Genomic DNA, 20,284 nt, shown 5'->3' with positions numbered 1-20,284 from the left:
AAAGTTGTTGCCATGGAATCTCGAAAAATAAAAAATTTTAAATCCCAAAGTATCAAAAGGCACCAGTTCACCACTAGATCTATCTATGTGCCAAGTTTGGTGAAGAAATATGGTACGGTTTTCAAGATCTGCTCCGGAAACAAAGACTACCGCCATTTTCAGTCTTAATCAAAGTCGCTGCCATGGAAACTCGAAAATTTTTGTTGTTGAAAAATCCCAAACTCTCAAAAGGCACCAGTTCACCACTAGACCTATCTATGTGCCAAGTTTGGTGAAGAAATATGGTACAGTTTTCAAGATCTGCTCCGGAAACGAAATGTGACGGACGGACGGAAGGATGGAAGGACGGATGGATGGAAGGACGGACTTCGTGGCGGGGGATAATAATAACACTACAGCTGCAGTTCTTATGTCTATGATTCATTAAATGATTGTACTTGTTGGTGGCAAAAGTTTGTTTCAATCGATTGAGATATCCCAAATAGGCTTAGAACTTTTCAGCCAGCCCTCGTAGCATGACAGATTAACTATAGTTATATGAATGAATGGAGTTGTCCTTTCCATGCTTCCTTGTCATTGTCAGGCATGCCTAGCTTGGTGTAAACAGCATGAGGTTCAGATTGATTGATTGTTGTTAAACGCCTCTCTCAGCAATATTTTGACGGCGAACTGTAAATAATTGAGTCTGGACCAGACAATCCAGTGATTGACATCATGAGCATTGATCCATGCAATTGGGATACAATGACATGCATCAACAAAGTCATCAAGCCTGACCACCCAATCCTGTTAGTCGCCTCTTACGAAAAGCATAGTCACCTTTTACGGCAAGCATGGGTTGCTGAAGACCTATTCTACCTCGGATCTTTACAGGTCTTCAGAAGACAATACTGAGACAATTTGTTTGATAGGCAATACTTAGAAGTGGACGGATGACAAGGTAGACACAATTTAATGGATAACAACTTCTTTAATACTGTAAAAAGCGACATTTCGGTATAGATCCTTATACCGTTGTCAAGCAGGACAACGGTATAAGGATCTATACCGAAATGTCGCTTTTTACAGTATTAAAGAAGTTGTTATCCATACAATTCTGTCTACCTTGTAATACTGGGACAGTATACTGTTCACACATGGACAGCACTGATGGTCATGAAAGGGCCTCCAGGCATCAAGGATAAAATTTTAGTGACACTTGCATCACTCAACGTCTTCAGTTCGTGAGCAGAAGCGTTATGGTATGGGGAGCCATCACAACTCCCAAATGCCTAGGACAGGACTAGAACCAGACGTAAATGATAGCTCAGTCATAGTTGATGTGATTCCTCAACTATATCACCAACTAAACAACAGACAACAAAAAACTCATTCTATTTCAAACTTACTCAGCAATATTTGGCTTGAGGTCATCTTTTGTTTCATCCTCTGGATGTTTCTCGTCACTTTTCTCGGATGCTCTTTTTTCTTTTAGTTCTTCTGTCAACTGTAAGGAGAAAAAGTTGTGATGATCTAGCTGTATGGTCTTAAGTCCTTTTCCTGTCTTCGCATAGGAACTTGTATGCTATGTTTCAATGCAATTAGGAAGACAGCCAATCTTATATGAAGAGTAAGCATCAATACTCTAATAAAAAAACCTGCTATTTCAAAAACATGCATTTGTAATTAGTTGACATGTTAAAACTTAAGGAAAACAAGAAAGCCGTTGGCCTTACATTTTTATCTCACAGCCAGTTTCATTCACACAAAGATCAAGCTTTTTGCTGCACCTTGTGATTTCTAAAATGTGTAGGTCACATATTCTGTGACGATCTTGAAAGAAAACCCATTGAAGCTTTCATCTTAATAACAACTTCAGAACTAATCAGTAGATCATGGAAAAACTCCATAAAGAATGGAAATGACTTGAATGAGATCGGTACCCCAAGGCACTGAAAACCATGACCCTCAACAAGACTGATATTGTAAAAATCTGATTCCAGTGAGAATAATTAATAACATGAACATATTACTTGATAATGAGCATTGTCAACTGAAATCAAACTATAGTTTCCCTTTCTGTGGTAAATAAAGAATGTCAGTGAGCACGAAAGGACATTTACAATAAAGAACGTCAGTGAGCACGAAAGGACATTTACAATAAAGAACGTCAGTGAGCACGAAAGGATGTTGACAATATAGAACGCCAGATGGCGCTGCAATTTGTAAAACATTCCGAGTTTAATCGGCTTGTTCCGCTGTGTATATGATAACTGCATACATGCCGAGGAGCACAATGTATTATGTCAATTCTCATGCACTCTCCGTCTGACGTCACACATATATATGTGCCAGTTTTTATTAACCCTAGAATAGTTAAAAATGTTTTAGAAAATAAGCAAACACGAAAGCCGAAACGAACTTTCTGTCATATTGGATAGTGTTTACAAAGTCACGTTTCACGTATGCCGGTTATGAGACGTCTATAACATCACATATATTTCACACACAGCTGCGATACATCTATCTCCGAATTATGCGTACATTTCGGCAACAACTTACAACTTGTCTTTGTCACAAATATTAACGGTCTGGATGTAAACAAGCGAAATAAATCAGGTTTGAAAATGAACGCTGGCGTCATAGGGTAAAATTGATTTTCTTTATTTATGGTAAGTTATTTATCCTAATGATGATATATTTTTTAAATATTTTTTGTCAAGGTCCTTTCATGCTCACTGACATACTTTTTTGTAATAGTCCTTTCATGCTAACTGACATACTTTATTGTAATCGTCCTTTCATGCTCACTGACATACTTAATTGTAATCATCCTTTCATGCTCACTGACATTCTTTATTGTATTCGACCTTTCATGCTAACTGACATTCTTTATTGTAATCGTCCTTTCATGCTGACTGACAATCTTTATTGTTATCGTCCTTTCATGCTCATTAACATACTTTATTGTAATCGTCCTTTCATGCTCACTAACATACTTTATTGTAATCGTCCTTTCATGCTCACTCACGTTCTTTATTGTAATCATCTTTTCATGCTCACTGACATACTTTATTGTAATCGTCCTTTCATGCTCACTGACATACTTTATTGTAATCGTCCTTTCATGCTGACTGACAATCTTTATTGTAATCGTCCTTTCATGCTCATTAACATACTTTATTGTAATCGTCCTTTCATGCTCACTAACATACTTTATTGTAATCGTCCTTTCATGCTCACTCACGTTCTTTATTGTAATCATCTTTTCATGCTCACTGACATACTTTATTGTAATCGTCCTTTCATGCTCACTGACATACTTTATTGTAATTGTCCTTTCGTGCTCACTCATGTTCTTTCGTACACATTGTTCTTTCTTTTCTTATGATGTCTTTCCCTAACATTTGACTATTAATATTGCATACTTAGGACCTTTATTTCAACTTTATATTTGTTTAACAGGCGTCTCATTATCTGGTATTTTGACCTTTATCAGTAACATTTTGTTCTTTATTCGTAATATTTGACCTTTATTGTGTACTTTTGTCCTTTTTTTCAACTTTGTATTTTTAAACCAAATGGCCACCCATAAAAGAGACCTCCTACATTTTGTTGAGAGGTTCGGTTACTGTTAGACAGAACTTAAGAGCATAGATCAGCAGACCTGTCAACCCCTCATCATGACAATGTGGGAGATTTGCCTTCAAAATGGGGGAGATTTGCCTCCAAAGGGGGAGATTTTTAAGATAGTGAAGATAAGATAATTTCCAACTTTTATTTTTAATAATGTTACAAAGAAAACCAAATATTTTGAAACAATAAATAATCAATAAGTTTCTTATACGTACAGCTTGCTTAATTTCCGTTTGCATTTTCCTCCTCCAAAAATAAACCCAGCACAATCTACCCATATAACTTTCGTTCAAAGATCATCGCAAGATAAACGCAAACAGATATTGAAATTTCACAATCGGTAGCTTGACCAGTTGACGACGTATGTGTCTGTGTTCAATCCGACCAGTTGTCAGGCTTCGTTACGATGCAGGTTTTCTGAGTATTTGGCGCGATGTTAGTTACAAAATTCGCCAAAGAAATATCAAATGCATTTATCCTGACGCAACATCAGCGCCCTTAATTTCAATAAGATATACTGTGTTTTTTCTGTCTGCGGTAGTCTGTTGACAGTCCCATTACTTCGCTTCTTAAATTTCCTAGAAATGTTCACGTTATTCCATTCCAAGAAATGTATGCCATATTTAGAAGTACTATTATTTATGAATGAAATGAGTCTCGTTGTCGTTGTTGAACTTTCTGACCTTGACGTGTATTAATCTCATTGGTTGACTAGTACTGTTGTATGCAAATTAGATTGCAGATCTGGGACGCAAGCAAACTATTAGCCAATCAAATCGTGTAAAATAATCACATGATACATTCTCGCGAAATTTGATAAAGTTCTGTTTTGATATTTTCTGTGCACACAAGTCACGATGTCAGTCAAAAGGAAATTTATAAGTTTCACTTTAAACTTTGACTTTGAAATACTAGCTGTGAGGGAGCCTGATCGTGAAACTCATTGTTATTTCGACTACCGAATCAACCAATCACGCATAGTGTTGTTTCTGAAGACGGTGCTTGCAGGACATATTTTGTTTTCATTTCCAAGAGTTCAATGACGTAACTTTGAGGTATGTTGATGTTTTAACAAAGTTTCTGACAAATCTGATAACCAATAAAGTCATGTATAACTGGACCGGCCATATGTATCTACATTCTTAAATTTTGGAAGAATAAACACGCTAAGAACATGAAGACAACAGTTCATTTCATGAAGTGATGAATACTTGGCTGATTTTTCATTTCAAGTTCAACCCTTCAGGCACCTGTTAGGACTATCCGAGATTTCTTAACAGTTTACATTGTTCAATCGTTCACCATATGAATTTAATTACCAGTTGATTACTGGACAAAGGCTCATCTGGGTCCCCCTGTGGGTGGCTGTGATAAGGGTCGCTAATCCGGGAGCCCACCAGACAGATCGGGACGCAAACTTCCCGTTCATTGTTTTTACTCACGGGACAATGGAGGCGAATTTTTTAAATAATGAAGAATTCTGTTTTGCGGGAGAAATAGTCCATCTTGCGGGAGACTGGGAGATTTCATCAAATTGCGGGAGTCTCCCGCAAAATGCGGGAGGGTTGACAGGTCTGGATCAGGCATAGGAGACTGATTTGGAGTAACTGGAAGCTTGCATCTTATGCACCATAACTTCTAGGAATGATGATGGAGACTGTGTAGATTTCTGAACATGATATGTGATCTGTGTTAATGGAGAAGATCTTGATGGTCCTGCAATTTGAGAGGTTGTTCAGAAATAGATGAAAACATTCTGGGACTCTGTTTATGAACGACCAAGCAGTAAAATGGCATGGGCAATATCCCGACTAAAACTATGGACAATGTGGCTTGGGGTCTGATACTGGCTAATGTACACTGAAAACTTGTTTTAGAAGTGACATTGAAGTCCCACATGTTATTCAATGGAAATACATTGTGAACTGTATTGCAGACAATGTGGTGTCCAAAGGTTTCAAAGAAAACAGAGTACATACAACCAGTTTCCTGTAGACTGCATCACTTGACCAGTGCATTAACAAATTGATCTTTAACTCTTTCAACACCAGTCAACCAGAAGTGTTTACTGCTGGGACACCGAGTTCCCAGAGACTCTTGTGTGATAGATGAAGCCAACATTTATCAAAGAAAATACCTGCTTGTAAAATATATTTGCTACTACATGTTATACACAATTTGAAAGGTCTGATCCTATGGTTTATAAATATGAAAGTTATGTTTTTCACATTATTTAAAAAAAATGCATTTACAACTTAATTAAATTCGTTGTAAAAAAAAAAATGTACGCTAACACCTTGTTAACATCCAGATTAAGGACCAAGGAAGCGAAAACTTGACGATTTTCGGCAAATATATGATTTCATAATATCCACGTACCTATTTCTGTTTTATTTTCATTGTTTACGTAATTGGAAAATCATTTTAAAAAGAATTATAAATAGTTTCTGTCATCGCCCATTTCCCGATAACAGCGGCTCTCCGCTCAGTAAAATGAAGAAATACCCCTGTTTTCGAGGTTTCGTATGAATAACACGTGTGTCGAAGAATGGCATATGACACATCGCTGGAAAGCTTATTCCTTCATCTACACGCTCGTAACATCGACTGGTTTTTTTTCGTAGTTATAACAAGCGATTTCATTGTCATTAGAAACCAAAGTTCCGTGATTGGTCAATTTTGAGCACGTGACCTAAGGCAGCCAATCAAATTACAGCTGTGATACCAAGCTTGTGTTCGATAAATTACAGAAGTTTGCGAAAGAATTTTGTTAAATCGTGTTATTCTGAACGTTTTGAGCAGGAAATCACGATATATATTAAAAATATGGAACTTCGTGAATGTATCGTGCTAGGTTACGAGCTGTGACAAAGATTTTTCATGCATATATTTTTGCATTAAACATCGTGTCCGAGCCGAGAATTCAAGGCGACGAAAGCCGAGATGTCATTTGACTTACATTACACGCGATCGCACGAAAAGATGGAAATAATAATATAGATGTAAGTTTGATTACTTTTAGATATATTTTTGTTGATTTTATTTATTACTTTGTATAATATATTTAAAGATTTGTTTAAAACTTCTTTATTTTCCTCTTTGACGTGTTCGATGTGGACCCGTTGTCAAAATGTGTGTCCGAGAATTTTATTTTCAATAACATCGCGAGAAATAGTGAATAATTTTTTAATTTAACGATAAAAAATGTTAAATTAAAATGGAATATGTATTTCAGACGTTGTGAAATGTGATAGATTTAATAAATGAATGACATTACAGGTAGGTCCATAAAAATATATACTATTTTGACGTGACTACGGCTTGGCCGGATAACCGGCCTACGGTGTCTGGGGTCTCGATGCTTCTTGGCCGGATAACCGGCCTACGGTGTTGAAAGAGTTAAGGAACTACTTCAATGAAAATTGATGTGGATGCGCCATCTTGCTTGACAGTTATGAAAAAACAATGTTACCAAGAATACATTAGAGTGATTGAGTGAGTGAGTGGTTTTACGCCGCTTTTAGCAATATTCCAGCAATATCACGGCGGGGGACACCAGAAATGGGCAGAATACATTAGATCACTGGGGATGTAATTTATGCAACGCCATAACGTCAATCCATTATGATGTAACTCAAAAAAGCTTACTTCATCGGAGGATAAAGTACAGATGAGCCTTTGATCTCTTAACTAGGCAGCTTAGAATAAAGGATTTGGTTTAGTATTTTAAAATATATGTTATTCCAATGCAATGTTTTTGACAAAAATGTTTTTCATACAAATGATTGATAAACTGATAATATGAATGATTGGTGCACCATGATATTCAGAAATGTAAAAGTACATTAACTCAACAAAAAGTGGGTGGCGAACATCAATGGTCATGGCTGGATAAAAAAATTGGATCGTGCCCCGTATCATGTTATTTTGAAAACCACTCACCTACTGCATATCATTATTTTAGAATAAAACATGCAGAAATGGCTTAACAATGGAAACAAATAAAATTTTCAATATGGTTATGTCTAAAATCGGACATGAATTTTGTAAACAGAGGGATCATTAAGTTTTAGGTCCAAAGGCAGTGTATTCTATAGGCCTGTCATGTGGGCCGGCAGCAAATGAAAATAACAGTCTTGGCTAAAATTTACCGGTCCCATGATTGCTAATAATAGATCTAAGACTATGTACAACATATGTTGTTGAACAATCAAATTGATAGTGATTTGTCTCATAAGCTGCTGACTTGGCAGTGCACACAGGTTTATGTAAAGTACTGAAAACATGTCAGAACAGCCCTTTGTATTTCAGAATTTTGGTGCCCGAGTCATAATGAAAGGGAAGAGTAAAATGGTGTGAACACTATAATTTGACAAACATTCATATTCAGTAAATAGGTTTCAAAGTATAATTTACTTTTTGAGTTTGAATGCCGACCTACAAGAATTATGTCACGAACTGTTAATCAAAACATGGCTGTCCATTCATGGAAACCCTGTCAAAGTACCAAACCAATCATGTGTTTGAAAACATGTGACATCATTCTAGTGCAGCAGAAGTTAACAGACGAGGCAGTCAAGAAGAAGTAGTTATCTGTGATTGGTTGACCAGATAATGACATTACAGACACAAGCGACAGTACCAAAATGACCCTAAGCTTGGTCGCTTGTGTCTGTGATGGCATTATCTGGTCAACCAATCACAGATAACTACTTCTTCTTGACTGCCTCGTCTGTCTAGTCGATACAAAGAGGCTGAGCCATTAACCTCGAAAGATCCAACAGAAGTAGCTAATGCACTGAGTCACATATATAAACGCGGACCACTAAAATGGCCTGAGCTATTTCAAGTAGATCCTGGTCGTGAGTTTATGGGATCAGTAACTAAACTGTTAACAAAGCACGATGTCAAAATCAGGCGTGGTGAAAAAGAGGTCCAGCATAGTCAAGCTATCGTTGAAAGATTTAACCGGACATTAGCGGAACGTTTGTTTGGATATCAGTATGGGATTGAAATGAAATCGGATCGATTAAGATCAACCGAATGGGTAACACGATTATCAGCTGTTGTGTCAGCGCTGAATAATGAAGTAACGAGATTAATAGGGAAGAAACCATCCGATGCTATTAAAATGAAATCCGTGACTTCCGAATCTTCAGCACCGAGGAGAGGCAAAGAACAAAAACTTCCAGATAGAGTAAGCGTAAGATATTTATACCAGCCCGTAGAACTCGAAGGAGGCATACGTTACACAACCGATCCGATTTGGTCTCTTAAGATATATAACATTAGTCGGTTGGTTACGAAAGAAGGAAAGCCTATTCTTTATTATCTTCAAGATGGACCGGGCAGGGGATTTGTACGAGAAGAGTTGCTCATAGTTCCCAACGATACAGTATTACCGCCCTAAGTAACCATAAGCATAGGTAGTTACACCATCCTTATCAATCCATCTCTTTGTATCTAAGGGGGATAATGATGTCTTGTTCATTCTTAATCCATATATCCTGTGATTGACACTTCTTAAAGCGTTCATCTCGTGTTTGAATGTTCTACCATTGAATAATGCTTCTTTATACTGTTCGTGTTTGATATGCTTTTTTACCACATACTTCTTAACACCCTTAGCTTTTCTTATCTCTCCATTATCGGACTTCTTTATAGAATACATCTTAGGTCTTAATCTGACATACTCCGCTATAGGGGTCCCAGCACTTTCATCCTTCATCTTACCTAACACCTTTTTATTTACTACGCTGTGCATTGGATTATCTTTTGGGTAATCACTTGTATCGTACATATCTAATTTTTCTACCATATCTTTATACACATCCTCGGTTTGTATTTCCATCAACAAAGAATCTGTGTCGGTATATAACACCTTACATCTATCACCGTATTGCGCCTTAGGCGACATTTTTTTTATTTCTTGGTTTACGGATGCGCTGCTCTTTCAAAGTCCAAATGTTAAAAAAAAATAAAAATGAAAATTACCCCTTTTTTTTATTACCGCCGATCTTTTCGACAAAAAGTTCAAACAAAAAAAGATTTCATTCCCTCGTCGAGCGTAAAGCAAAGGGAAGTCACTCTGATATTTCTTGCTGGGATCCTTCTCTAATACCATCAAAGCTTGTCAACGCAAAGCGCAGTGGTGACCAGTTTAACTAATTCAACACTGTTGGCCGTTCAAAGCCACAAGTCACACCGCACGGTAGACCGTCCAAGCCACGTCAAAATAGTTTATAATTATATTAACCTACTTGTCATATCATTCATTTATTAAATCTATCACATTTCACAATGTCTGAAATACGTATTCCATTTGATTTTATCATTTTTTTATCTATAGATTAAAAATATATTCACTTGACACTATTTCCCGCAATGTTATTGAAAATAAAATTCTCGGACACACTTCGACAACCGGGCCTCATCGAAGATGTCAAATAGCAAAATAAAGACGTTTCACGCGCTGAAACGTCTTTATTTACAAAGTAATAAAATCATCAAAAATATATCTATAAAAGTTGCCAAACTGACATCTTAGTTATTATTTCCAACTTTTCATGCGATCGCATATCGTAAGTCAAATGACATCTCGGCTTTCGTCGCCACGATTTCTCGGCTCGGACACGATGTCTTAATGCCAAAATATATGCATAAGAAATCTTTGTCACAGCTCGAAACCTAGCTCTATGCATCCATAAAGTTCCATATTTTTAATATAGATCGCAATTTCATGCTAAAACGTTCAGAATAACATGATTTAACCCAAACCTTTCGCCAAAATCTGAAAATTATCGTTGCTGTAATTTGATTAGCTGCCTTAGGTCACGTGCTTAAATTTGACCAATCACGGACCTTGTAGCAGATTTTGTCGGTGAAACAATATAAGTTTTTTAATGTATACTGACATGGCAGGACGTATGTGTTATTCATACGAAGCTTTGAAAACCGAGGTATTTCCTCATGTTAGTGAGCGGACAGCCACTTTCATCGGGAAATGGGTGATGACAGATATTATTTGTAATTCTTTTTAAAATAATGTTCCAACAACGTAAACAAATGAAAATTAAAAAGAAATAGGTAAGTGGATTTTATGAATTCTTATATTTGCCGAAAAAATCGTTAGATTTGCGCTTAATTTGGACGTTATGAATGTTTTAGCTTACATTATTATTTATTTAAAACGAACTTTATGTAGTTGTTCATGAATTATTTAAATAATGAAATACACATAACTTTCATATTTATAAACAATAGGATTAATTAGACCTTTCAAATAGTGTATGGCCAAACATGTAGTAGCAAAGATGTTAATTTCAGCAGATAATTCTTGATAAATGTTGGTTTCATCTATCACACAACAGTCTCTGGGAACTTGGTGTCAAAGCAGTAATCTTCTGGTTGGCTGGTGTTGAAAGAGTTAAACGTTGCCCATGCTGCCAAAATAGCAGCGTCTTTCATGCATTTCCACCCATGACATGAATATTGTTATGTTGCCATCCTTGCACAAGCTGAGTGCCAGGGATATAATAAAATGTTCTTGAAAAATTGAGTTATTTTACTTTTATTACGCCAGGATATTTTTTTCCATACCTACCTAACTTTTTAGGACAAAATTCAGGTAAAAAAAATGTGAGAGGCTGTTTTTTTGCTTTTTTTTTAATTGGCCTGCCTCACTTTTGAAATGAGTTTGAAATCCGTAAACCAAGAAATAAATAAAGTGTCGCCTTAAGTTCGTTGTAATAAAAGCCATACATTAAGTGTTTTGACAAGTCGAGAATACTCATACCAACGTACACCAGTCTGTTGAATTTCATATTACTCTTCTGCATATGCAACGCAGTTAAGTCGTTATAAAATATCTTGCTTCTGTTAAAAGCTTGGCTGGCTATAAGTTTCCTGAGTCTTTCTTCCTCATTAGATCTGACTAATTTAACATCAACACGCTTCCTTAGATTCTCCATAGTTTTACCAAATACTGAGTTATTCATGAGCTTATATAGATTCTTTTCGAAATCGCTGGTAGCTATCTTTCTTAAATCTGTGTTCAGCCTTATATAGGGCTCCATCCAAGGGCGTTGATCAAACTTTAGAACTCTGTGTATTTTCTTAAGTTTCATACCTAACGATAGATATAACCGGAGATTTCTGTAGTGAACTATATATTTTGTCTTATCCATCAAATTTGGTACAAGTTTTTCTACGTTTGAAAAACCTAGTATCACCCATCAAGGAGTGTTGATATTCTGACATCCAATCTTTATTAACCATTAATTTTTCGATAGGTAGCGGATAACTGTTATGGTCTTTGTGCAACGAATTTGGATATCCCAAGTCAACTTCTAGTATGTACCCTTTATTGGAATCTGAGGAGATATCATTCACTTCGATATCATTCACATCGACCCACTCAAAACCACTTGTGGGTAAAGGTTGACTCACAGGCAATCCGTACAAATTGTTGGCGTCGAGAAATAATATGTGCGTGTCGGGTTTACTCGGATCATATCCTTCCACTTATTTATTATTAGCCTTAGAATACCTTTTCGCTGCTATTGATTTACCACCTCTTAATCCTTTCTCAACAAACAAATGCATATCGTAATCGGTGAGTAATTTTTGTTCTACACCGGTCTTCTTCAACAATGCATCCCACAATAGTCCGGGACTGGAATAGTACCATGCCGGATCCAAGCCGTATTGTTTTAAACATGTCTTTCTAAATATCTCGAATATATCGGCGAGTAACAGTACATCGGTTTTTAAGTACAGATAGTGATAATCGCCTAAATTCTTACAACCTAATTTATCCCACACTGTCAGAGTGTGTTCATAATCGGCATCGGTTATTTTAGATTCTGTTAAGTTACTATAGAATGATTCAAGGGGTGGTAATTTAGTTTCATCGAATCTAGACCAATCATTCATATATTCGTAAGGATATACACCTTTTCTCAGCAATAAATGATGCGTTAACCTATCAGTATATTTATTTGTTATCGCAAAGTCATCGGGATTGTTCGCATTAGCTAAATTGTCCAGGGAAGATAACAGAAACTGTACAGAGTCTATGAATCTAAGCCCATTACTTTGCTTTATTCTGGCTTTCCCATCCTTGTCCTTATAATGTATAGTTTTAGTCAGTGAGAATGATAAATATTTTTCCATATTATTAGGAATGCATGTTGAGCCGCCGTCGGTCTTTGAGATAGCTTACATAATGAGATGAGAATCATATCCTCTAAGGTTATGAAACACAACGGGGATGGGTATTGTTTGAGAATTAATTTTTAGTTTTAAGTTACACTCGTTATGCGCGGCTCCCCGATAATTACCCGTGACGTGGCAATGATCTCTTACGGAATCCCCATTTAGAGGTTTATTACAAACATGACAACTAGTCGACTTCTTATAGGCCCTCCAATCATCCCTCGTCATACACATGGGTTTCTTACGCGATAAATTTTCCCTGATTATTCTATCTTCATTTTGTAGATATTCTAGGAACTTTCCAGCTGCATCGCGACCTCTGTAAATCACGGGTGGGTTTGTTTTCCCATCATTCCTTACAACTATATATCCAAACCCACAAAAAATATGTTCTTGAGTTTTGTACGTAAAACTATCTTGATTGCTTCAGGCTGTATTTTCTATAGGTTTGATAATCAAGTGCTTCGAAGTCAGCGTAAATTACGTACCGTACTGGCATTTGATTACAATAATGTTCAAATTTTAATATATTTTTCCCCTCTTTAGGCATATCAATCCTGATATCAGTCTGTCCAACACCTCTGCAGTCTTCTTTATGCGCTTCTGATATCAGTCTGTCCAACACCTCTGCAGTCTTCTTTATGCGCTTCTAATAGATCTTGTCTGCTGTACCCATGCAGGCATCTTTCGCAGAAATATTTCTTTCTAGCATGTTTTGTTTGATCGTATAATAGCCTGTTTAAACTCTTTATCCACGTATAATGATATTTTCCATCTTTTTCTATCAGAAATGAATTGATTCTGGGAATATGTTCCGGAGCGGAGCTTATCCTGTGTACAACAATTCTTTTAGAAGAATGTGCGAAAACATTTATAGCTAAATTATTTTGCTTTTCCGCCTTATCAATTTGTGAGATTGGTATAGGTTAGTCTATACCATCAAAGTTGAGTCCATTGTTTTGGGGATAGCTAGAAGGTCTATCCTGATGTTTGTCTACAGGGAACAATGCAGATCTTATCATCATTCTTAAACAGTCATCGCCTTTATTTTTTACACTAATTATGGCTTTTTTCTTATAATACAGGGGTAAATCTATATAAGATCCACGTTTGAAAGGCATATAATTTGCTATATCTAAATATAAACTATCGATTTTATCAACACCCCAACCCGAACCTCTATTAGTCCAGCGTTCTAAAGTTTCTTGTATCCTCTGAATTGATGTATCTAATGATGTGCTTATAGTATCGGATTCAGTTATAACTCCTTGATTGCTTCGGAAATATGGTTCGGTATTTTCAGTGCTATCGTCTGCGTTACTTTTACTCAATGACATTTTAATCATCAGCTGGTATTTTATACTATTTAAATCATCTAACTCCTCGTTAATTTTGCTCGATACGATGGGCTTAAAGGGGCACTGATCTAATGCAATTCCCCCGGACTGGTTGTTGCCTTTATTGTTTTTTCCCAGTGAGTACCCGGATGTATAGCAGAAATCTAGACTAGTTCGCGACCTCTGCTGCGCCATTCGTAAGCGCATTAGTCACTTTTATGGAAACCGGTAGTAATAAGGGCGTATGGTCACATTGATCAACAAAATGAAACACAGTTTTCGAGATAATAAGGAAATGTAGGTATCTTTGTGGGTAGCATCGGTAAAAGTTTTGATAAGTCACTTGCTTGGTAATTTTGCGATTTTCGTTTACACTATTTTGACTTGACAAAGTAAATATTTCACCTGAGCATTGCTTTTTTTATAGTGTGTATATTTTTTTTACTGCCAAAATGTGTAACATATTTATTAAACGTATAAATATTCAGTTATTTTACAAAGTGACTGAAAAACATTTCCATCTGTATTATTATGATAACAAATTCCAATTTTTTTTATGTTTAATGTCATCACCAACAGACTGAAAATTTTACGTTGAAAAGTATATTTCTATGTTTTTTGGCTTCTAATCCTACATAATAATCTGTTGTGATGTTTGTAGGCCCTTTTGATCGTCTTAATCAATCTGGACAGATTTTTTAGTCAAAATGACTGAAATATTTACACATTTTATAAATTGCCTGAGAGAATCACATTTTACAAATTGACGGTAATATATACACGCTTACAAAGGAAAAGACCTGTGAAACAATGTCTATCGCGCATTGAAGAATTTCCAACCAAGACGTAGAGAAACAAGAACGAATCGGTTCAAATGAAGGAAAACAAAATGCAAATACCATAATTACAACCTACCAAATTTATGTGTATAAATTTTAGGCAGCTTCCTTGTTCGAGGAATGTATCCGTGAATATCCACACAAAGGAACAATATCCAACTCGTCTGAAGCTATACAAAGAAACTTATTCGATGTCACGTGTCTCTGTAACAATCAAATATTCTAAAAGATATATATCGTTTCGGGATATTATAACCCGTGTTCGTTTCTCAACTGATCACTTGGATTGTTTCAGTTGTTTCACATAGGTGTCAAGCCTCAAGGGTTGGCTGAGAAAGCCCACGTGACAACTATTTTCATAACATCCACCGTTCCTAAAAGATCCATTGAGTGATAGATAACAATGATCAATCAATCAACGTATTATCAGTTAACCCTTTGAACAAAGTATGTTGTTTTTACATCGGCACTTCACGCCATGATATGAGTGTATTCCCTTTGTTTTAGTAAACCTAGACATGTAAAAACTCACTTTTGACATATCCACTGTGCAAGATAACAGTTATTTATCAATCAACGTATTTTCTGTTAATCCTTTGATGACTAGGAACGATCCGTTGATTTACAAAAAAAGTGCTGGGCTGCGACGTGCATATTACATAACACACATTTCACCTCACTTCAAACCTGGATTTAGATTGAATAATTACCCCAGACACAATAAATGCCAAATGGGAACCTTTGTCAGGTAATCTATGTGGTGCTACCATTAATTGTACCTGTAATAAATTCATTAACTGAGCATCAAGTGAATGACGACAAATACACAAGTGTAGGGTTATACGAGAAAACGTCGATGACAACCAGGGAGTAGAAATCGTATTATCGACGCAAACCGAAATCCGAAAATGCTTTCACTGCATGAATACTTTTTTAGTATTAAACTATAACCATCTGGGGTATTTCCAAATGACGACATCCGATGAGCTCCGCCGTTCTTTTGTCTGTTTGTTTAGGCTGAAGAAATTAATTAACATGTGTCCTTTGTCAAAATCTTTATAGATCACAGTTAACCAATCAGTGTTTATGCAAAAATGCGTAAAACAAATATTGCCTCCAGCCTCCAAGTTTATTTAGCTGTCCTTGCAGACGGTAGCCCAGTCTCGTCACGCTCAGTTGCGTTGCGTATCATCCGGGTACTCACGGGGAAAAAAACAATAACAAAGGCAACAACCAGTCCAGGGAATTGCGTTAGATCAGTGCCCCTTTAACATCATAACATCCATGTTGGAATTAATATCAATCTTCCAACCTCTGAGATATTTACCTACGCCGGCTGTGGGTACAAATTTTAACTCATCAACTGGTTGATTATTTTTATCAACTTCATCGTATTGATTATTATCTAGTAAAGTGATCAATTCAGCTTTTCTCATTCAAGAATAACCTCTCAGCCCACTGTTTTTCGCTTGATCTTTGAGTTCTCTAACAGTCTGGGGTTTGTTGTATTCCAACCGAGTAAATCAATCAATTCAGCTTTTCTCATTCGAGAATATCCACATGGACCATGTTGCTTTGCCAAAGCTTTCAGCTCTCTGACAACATAAGTCATTGTTATATAAATACATGTGAACTAATGTCTAATTGGTTTGAATTCTACCCAATCTATTTATCTCATTTCGGTAAGCCTTTTTCCTCTCATAAATAATTTGAAACTGTTTAATGTCAGCACCGTGACTCTTACATAAACAGTAACTACCTTTGACCCCAATCAAACATACAGAACACGAATAATTAATATGCCCTTTTCTAATTGCAATGGAATGGATTCCACAAAAATCCGACATACAGCTCTTTCCACAAATTTGTGATTGGCCCATGCGAATGAATGTACATTCAATAGCTCCACCAACCTCCATTAATCCTATAGCAAGAACCATCATACCGATATAACCATTAAAATCTAGCTTGGGTGGTGTGGCCTTAGTAATCATTTTAGCCAATGGCCAAGCTGCTGACCACCGCTGAATGATACGTTGCGTTTACCAACATTTTACCGTCTGTAACTGGAGTAGGCATGCTTTTTATAACATTATATGGGGGCTTACCTCAAGTTGAACTTGTTGTTGAGTAATCAGGGTGACGTTTTCTCTTCTCCCGTCTTATAAAACAACCATACCACCGCTATAGCAACAACTCCTAGTGCATAGGGAGCCCAAGTTTTAATCGGACGACTATGTTCAATATTTGAATAATTGTGGGCCTTTGCCGACTTCCTCGCTAACGCACCCTTTTTACCAGCGGCGACTTTTCTGGGGTTTTTAGTCACTCTGGCTTGTGATTTTGCAATCGCTGGTATTTCCTCATTCACTTGTTGTGATTGTGTTTCCACAATCTGTTGTGGTGTCATTTGAGTCTCCATTATTAGTAAGTGGTCACTTATGTTTAAATTGACAATACCTAGCCGTTTTTAAAGCGGTGGTTACCGGAGCTAAGAACATTCCTTATCTATGATAAAACTCACAGCTTACTGCGCTGATAGGCTGTTCGATGAATGGGTCTTTCTCGTGAGATTCACATAAATACATGCGATGTTCTGCCGGGATAGGCAGAAACGTACTAGTTATGACTGTGTATAGTTGCAACATAGCCGAACCTATTGTTTTAGTCATGGTAGCTCCCAGTCTAGACTCATAACGCGCGTACAGTTTTTTAATTTCTTCGTCGGTCACATTATGAATTTATTCGATGGTATAATTTTCCCCAAAATATTGGGAACATTTTCCACCAAAGCCGCGAGTCTTTCTCTATGTTGATCTAAAGATTTATCTGTATGTTCTTCTGCATGTTGATCAGGTTCTTTGAGCATTTGTTCGATAAGTTCGTCGCATTCCATAATGTAATACCTAAGGAGATATTTAAGTTTAACATAATATAATATGGCATATCCAATACATCCCGTAATAATGAACTGTTGCGAAAGAATGAGAATTTCAAACCACATTATTACATAATAACCGCTAATGTTCAATTTATTGTATTTTTGTTATTTTTGCTATAATTTTGCTATATTTGCTAAATTTTACAATATTTTTGCTTAATTTGCTGTATTGTTGCTCAGCAGTTGTTATAATTTTGCTCAGCAGTTGCTATTTTTGCTATATTTTTGCTATTTTTGCTAAGCAATTGCAAAAGCAGCTGGTTGATCGGTTTTTAATACGAGTTTACAGTGCTTTGTTTCAGCTAACAGTTTTCTGACTTCATCTCGTTCGGGCTTGGTATAAATAACATCATTTTCAGATAATAGCGCAGTGCGGTTCTTTAGGTAACAGATTAGTAATAGATTGCTTGCACGAATCTTCCATTCTGTATATTAAGTTGCGCATCCATAATCACGTACAAATATATGTTTAATTTACCAGGCGCTTCCTTGAGCTTCGTTATCTGCATAGTAATACCCTCGCTGGCATTTTCTATTCTCCGCCCACTGCCGTGTAGTTCGTCATCATCCTTTGTTCGCATGTCGAGCCACAGTGCATACTTCGCGGTAAGGAATTCAGCCATCGATACATCCCCGAGAGACAGATCTTTCGCGACCCCGTTAACTTCTGGGCGTCGTATTATAGAAGGGAGTTTTTTAATCTCATCCCACTGTTGATATGCTCGCATGCCTTGACTATATAGTTGATTAGGCACGCCCTTGATAGTCAATTCTACTTTTGTAATCTTGGGATTGTAGAACGCCTCGGTATCTCTTGCAAATGCATCAGAGGGGTCCTCGAACAACATTAAAATAACCTTCAACGATCTAGCGGGAACGTTTAGATTGATATTCCACATCGTATCTCTTTTGTTCCTGGTGATCTTTCGGTGTCGAAGCAAAATATCGTACAAAATAGCTAAACTTCCGGTATACTGGTTACGAATTTGTCTGGCTAATTCAGGATCTGTTATGGTATCATACTCAAGTGAGATATTTTCAATTGAATAGCTAGTACCATCTTCAGCGGCTTTGATTACTCTGCTGTGGTCATTAAAAGTGAGTTCGTATTCTAACCTATCGCCTAGGGATGCTTGATAGAAGGGCATGTGACTATCTAGTAATTCAAAGTCTAGCGGAATATAGAATCGGTTACCTAATACATCAGCAACAGCCTTATCTCCTATGACGGTATTATCGCCACTATCAGCACCTACACGCAGTCTCAATGTGTTCTGATTACAAATACCTTGGTATTGTAAGTTTTCCCGTTCTTTAGCCATTCTCCAGAGATCGATATAACAGAAATATACATCGCTGTGGTCAATACTCAAAACTTCATTACCGCTAATTTTAATCGCGATTTTCTTAACAATCGCACGGCCTATGTTCTGAACGAGCTCTCTGCTAACGTCGGTGGATCTTACTTATCTTGCATTACTCCTTAATGCATCTACCGCTTACACTTGACAGAAAACTAAGCTGCGTGGACCTGAAAAGAAATGTTATTCCACCAAGTGTGATAAAGGAACCAACAGTTGATGTCACTTGACTGATGTGTTGACGTCACGTAAATACCATATTATTGCTTGTCAAAGGTGTCTAGATCTTTAACATCTGAAGAAATCATTGGGAGCTAGGTCAGCGATGGGTGGGTCCTAAGACGTAGTAATGCAGGATAAGTATACAAATGTAAAAAATAGAGATTTTACTAACTTTTTTACTTATCCTCCATTACTCGTCAATGCATTTGTATCGGACGGTAGGGCAGATGGCATACCTTCAGATGTAGTCCTCAGTGACACAACACTCTGCAGTAGTTCATGGCAGTTGAGAGCATCACTTGTGCAGATCTGCATCTTCTTCGACCAATCTTCTCCGAGGACGGTACAGGAGTACAAGGATGTCATGGTCAGAAACAGCAAGAGAAATTAGCGTGCTTTAAGGTCTAGAAACTGATCTACCCAGCCAACTGCTGGTTAGGCGAATAACCCCCCTGTCATGCGTGTGAACACTGCCCAAGACAGTTAAGGCTGGCTCTGGACAAGAAAAGAATTTTAATGGCAACGAGGATTGATGACCTGCTGGGCTATGACCAGAGGGCCAAAATGATGAATGCCTTTGACATCTTCCAAGGCCACATTCTTCAGGTAGTGGCTTGAGAAGGCAGTGCCTGACCTCCTAAAACATCCTTCCATGATGGCTCTAATAGAGCAATTACTGTGTAGAGCCATCGAAGAGGCAACCACCGGTTCTTGTGTGGATTGTCAGGTTGGCTATAAACCTGAAGGATGATA

General features: G+C 37.0%; 1 protein-coding gene across 2 annotated transcripts in view; it reads right to left on the bottom strand.

Annotated features, from left to right (window-relative positions):
- The window catches only part of LOC124147155 (ataxin-2-like protein), a 154,755-nt gene that overhangs the window by 56,211 nt on the left and 78,260 nt on the right, over positions 1-20,284 (bottom strand). For both annotated transcript variants that reach the window (XM_046517765.1, XM_046517766.1), the window contains exon 12: positions 1,389-1,486. In XM_046517765.1, coding sequence (XP_046373721.1) covers positions 1,389-1,486 — 98 coding nt within the window. The remainder of the gene's footprint in view (positions 1-1,388; positions 1,487-20,284) is intronic.

Source organism: Haliotis rufescens, unplaced genomic scaffold (genome assembly GCF_023055435.1).
Source record: "Haliotis rufescens isolate VD_foot unplaced genomic scaffold, xgHalRufe1.0.p SCAF_15, whole genome shotgun sequence".
In the NCBI taxonomy this organism is placed as follows: Eukaryota; Metazoa; Mollusca; class Gastropoda; order Lepetellida; family Haliotidae; genus Haliotis; species Haliotis rufescens.
The sequence above is the reverse complement of the archived record's forward strand: the minus strand, read 5'-3'. Positions and strand labels throughout refer to the sequence as shown.